Raw genomic sequence first — 4,706 nt, forward strand, 5'->3', positions numbered from 1 at the left:
TGGGGCCAGCAGCGCGCCCGTCAGAATCCCTAGGAGAACCAGTAAGCAACCCGGCCACACGCTGTCCCCCACAACACCCTTGGGGACCCCGAGTCCTCAGGGCCCGTCTGCCCGCTCCTTCCCCACACTCGGTTCATCGGGTGCTGAGACAGTTTGGGAGGTGAGGGGTGGCAGGGGGAACTAATTCCTCGCGAGTCGTGCAAAATCAGGGGAAGGATAAGACAGGAAGACAGAAAAGACGTGGAGAAATATGTAGCAAAACCATCAATTTGGATCCCAGCCCCCCATGCTTGTCCAGGGAAGCTTGCTTTATGAAACCCTCCATTGATCTCAGTTGTGTGTGTCATAGAGTAGAATTGTTTTCAAAATTAAGTTGTTTTCTCAGATTCAGTTAACGTTAAGTGATAGCGTATGAACAACAGCCCAGCCGGTGTTGCTCAGTGGTTGAGCGTGGACCCAAGAACCAGGAGGTCACAGGTTCAATTCCCAGTCAGGGCACATACCCTGGTTGAAAAGAAGAAGGGAAGGAGGAAGGAAGGGGAGGGGAGGTGAGGGAAGGAAGGCAGGAAGGGAGGAGGGAGGGAGGAAACCAGTGTGTTCATAGATCCCCTTGGCAGCTAACATGTGCCCCACTGTAAACAGAAGGCGCTGATCATGACGTGTGGTCCTTCCTGCTCTGAGAGGAGGAGCAGGGTCTTGCTGTGGCTGGTGATGCAGGAGCCGTAGTAACCAGCTGTCTCTCACCTCGACAGGTTCGGACACCAGGGGCTCCCCGTCAGCCATCGCCAACGTCCACCCCGTGTCACGCTACCTGCTGGCAGTCCTGTTCGTGGCTCATGTCCTGTGGTGATAGCACCTCTTTTTTATTATTTACTGCAAGTTAATTGGTTACAAAAAAAAGTGCTTTCATGAAATGCAGTGATTATGCATGGTTTCCCCCCACCCCCAACTCTGTATTTTTAACTTTCTACGCAGGTAAAATACAAATGTAACTCAAAGATAAGCAGTACATCCTTTTAGGGGAATCTGAAATGCCTTAATACTTGATAAACCAAAGGACTTTATATATATTATGTATTTCAGACTTTTGATACAGAGGGTATCCCCCCAAAATTCAACACACGCGTTGAATAACTATAAAGGCGGTGTTTATTAAAATACATTTCATTCTCAAAATGGAGCTATGGGCTGTGGAAGGGGGTACGCATTTTCGGGGGGACACCCTAGAGGTGTCTGTAAGCGATGGTTTTACACACTGCCTGTGGGTGAAGACTCCCATCCTCCCACGCGGACACACGTCTTGTTTGTTGTGTCTTATTCATGCAGAGAAGCTCATTGAGTCCAAAAGTTAGGTTCCCCGCCAGAGCAGCAGTGCTTGGGAGAGTTGACCAGTGTTATTTTGAAGGGGTCAAAACGCCTTTAGAAACTGCCCTGTCCTGAAGAGGGCGCATGGGATTCGAAGGAGGGTTGGAAAACGCTGCCCTGGGGGCCCCAGGGGGGCTGTTTGGCCCCCGTGTCCTAGGGAGGGGGTGGGATTCTTCCCACGCCACTTTGCCCAAAACTCATCTGTAAACCGTGGGGACGGTCTCACCCCCCTCACCTGCCTCGGCCCCGGGAAGGACTTGGAACAGAGAAGGAAGGAGGCGTGAGCGGGGCTGCCTGCCCCGTGCAGACCGCGGTGCGAATGTGTTGACAGCAGATGCCAGGACTGCGGCGCTTTCACAGCCCGCAGCCCATCCCAGAGCGGGCTTTTGTTTCATTCAAAGACGCTGTGAAATTGGAAGGGTCACACTTTCTCCTTCTCAAAAATTAAAAAAATAATAATAAGCATGACTTGTGTCCTTCACGCCTAGGAACAAGTTGCAGCTTTTATTAAAACCCCGTGGGCAAGAGAAGGAAGGACCTGAATCTCAACCCAGACATTAAACAAAATCCACACGACTTTTCATTTCCAATGTCGGGTTCCATTAAGAGGCCCTCTCTTTTTGGGGTGACAGAGACGGGCTTTTTTTTCTTAAATGAAATCCAACGGGTCTATCTGAGAGAGCCGGGCAGGCTTTTTAGTGCCTGCGGTAAATTTGTAATAGAGCCGGGCGAGGCAGCTGACTCTGATGTGTGCGGTTTTCAAAGGCTTTTCAAGGACGCGACTTCAGAGCAATATGCAGAGAATAACGTGAAATCCGCAGATTGAGTGTCAGACGAGGCAAAAACAATTTTTTACCTCTCTTTTTTTTTTTTTTTTTTTTTTTTTTACCAATTTCACATTTTGCAGAAACTTGTTCTTCTCTGCAGAATTCTCAGAATTTGAAGCCAACAGTTTCATGTACCAGAAAGCATAAAGCCTGGCTTTTACGTTTAGAAATTTCATTTAAGATAAAGTCGTCCTACGCAGAGGAGAAGAATATTTATCACTCTCTCCGCAAGGTCTGTATATACTGTAAATACCGAGAAAAACCTAACCGTCGCTCCTTCGGTCAAAAACAGAGGCCGCGCTCTCTCCAGCACCTGTATGTGCAGCCGCACGTAATGGAGCGGTACCTCTTTATGACGTAATGATTCCTATGCTTCCGTTTTCAGCACCATTGCTCTGTGTCTATGGCGTTTCTAGCAAGATATCTCCATGAGATTTGTACATTGTTTCATATTGAAAAGTATAAAAGGTACCTTTACATTGCTGTGTGTGTATCCTATGGTTATCTGTATGTATTCTTTTCTATCATTCTAATAAAATTTATAACAATCAAATGCCTGTCCGTGATGAATGAGGGGATGGTCCAAAGGAACATTGAAAGGGCCCCGGAATGATTCTATTTTTCCCGCTTCTCTGTTGTAACAGGATGTTTTAAGAAGTATGTGTGCCCCCTGTCGACGGAGTATGCCCAGCCTGTGAGACTATGCCCTCTCTAGTCGAGGCATAGCAGGTGCGGGGAGGGAGGGCAGAGAGGGGAAGCAGAAAATTCACTTTGTAGAATGATGGTATTGAGTCTGTTCTGGCTTTATTTGGTTGATGGCAGCTACTTGTATATTTTTGACAAGTTTTTTTTTTTTTAAAGATTGGCATCAATTTGCCGGGCCCTGCATAGACTTTCTCTCTGGTGTTGGGGTTAGAGAGCCTGGCTTTTAAGCATCCCTTGTGATAGAAAAGGTTCTAAATATTTGAAAAAAAATTCACTAGAAAAAAAGATTAGTTTCTGACTAGTACCGGGACGTAGAAGATGATATGCCAGCTCTCGGTAGAACTAAACTGTCCTACCAGATTTTCCTTTGCTATTTATACACTTTTATAGGAAAATAAATGGCTCTTACAGAAAGACCACACAACGCAATGTAAGCCTTCATTAGCTGGCCTCGCCCTTCGTGGCCCAGCTCCTTCTCTCCCTGCCTCGTGAGCAGCCCTCATCCTGACTTTACAGGAACTGTTTTTCACCCCCAAATATGCATCCTCAGACGCCTCAGTCTCGCCCCTCTATTTAAATCTGATCTATCTCCTAAGTTTCTCTTAACCTACAGCTCTCCCTCCATCCTTTATTTTTAACTCGCCATCTATCAGCACAATACATCTCATCACTCTTGGTGGTGTTGGCTTTGCCTGTAAATAAATTTGATGGCTGCCCGTGGGTAGCTCCTGTCTGTCCAAAGACTCATGGATCACCCTTTAAACCCCAGCAAGTGACTCTGACTTCCAGCCCGCACCTACCCCCCCCCCACGCCCCCACAACGTGGAAATGCCTCCATCTGTATGTATGTTCATGCCCCGTGGGGGCACAGAAATTGCTTGGAAATAAAATTACAGTTTATTTAAGAAAGTTGATTGACTAGGCACAGGGGCTGCGAGGTGTCTCCCAGGGGCAGCACAGGAGCCCCGAGGTTGGTAAGGGACAAAGGGGTGCTTGTTACCGCCTCCCAGGGTGTCGCCAGGGGTAGAACCTCTGGTCGAGCAGCCATCCCCCCGGGAGCGGCCATCCCCCCGGGGTCGCGTGGCGAGGGCAACACATCGCCAGTTCATGGGCATCCCAAGAAAACCCGGCTTCTGCTTTCGTGGGTTGGGGGCAGGGCCAGGACGTGCCCTCTGAACGCCTCCCGGGTGGGGTCCACGCTGCCTGCCATGGAGTGCCTCTGGAACGCGAGGGCCCCCCTCCAACTGGCCCGCGGGGTGGTGCATGCAGCTTGCTGTGGAGGCCTCCTGGGTAGTCACGGGCCAGTGTAGGGGCATGGAGTGTGCGTGCCAGGGTAGCGGCACCCAAGACTGCGGGGCGCCTACAGGTGGGAGCACAGGTGCTCGGATGCCAGGTAGGAGATGGAGACATGAGAAGCCGCAGGCACGGACAGGAGAGACTATGGTAGACCGAGTAGCCATTGCCTCTACAGGAGCCATCAGACAAAGTAGCTCTTCAAAGCGGCCGCACACTGCTGGTCAGTGGCACCGTAAACGCACGCTCACACAAAAGAGGCCTCGTGCCCAATAGTGCCCCTCGTGCTACGTTAACGTAAACAGGTTCCCTGAGGGTGCGCCTGCGTGGTGCGTGTATTGCCACCACTGAGTCACTGCCCTCGCCCCTGCGTAGGGCCAAGGGGCCTTCACCTGGTGATACTGCCGTGTCCTTGCCTGCACGCGTGCGTATGGGGAATCGGCCTTGATCGTTGGTGTGCTCTGATTAGGGTTCCCACAGTGCCCCGGCGGAACCCCGAGGGAACTGCGTGTGTTG

At 50.3% G+C, this 4,706-nt stretch overlaps 1 protein-coding gene across 1 annotated transcript in view; it reads left to right on the forward strand.

The window, feature by feature from the left end:
- Positions 1 to 2,745, forward strand: part of LOC102756700 (contactin-3) — an 84,542-nt gene extending 81,797 nt beyond the window's left edge. The window contains exons 22-23 of the mRNA XM_006770638.2: positions 2 to 41; positions 753 to 2,745. Of these exons, the coding sequence (XP_006770701.1) occupies positions 2 to 41; positions 753 to 850 (138 nt within the window). The 3' untranslated portion in view covers positions 851 to 2,745. The remainder of the gene's footprint in view (position 1; positions 42 to 752) is intronic.
- Positions 2,746 to 4,706: the final 1,961 nt, after the last annotated feature.

Source organism: Myotis davidii, unplaced genomic scaffold (assembly GCF_000327345.1).
Source record: "Myotis davidii unplaced genomic scaffold, ASM32734v1 scaffold663, whole genome shotgun sequence".
Lineage (NCBI taxonomy): Eukaryota > Metazoa > Chordata > Mammalia > Chiroptera > Vespertilionidae > Myotis > Myotis davidii.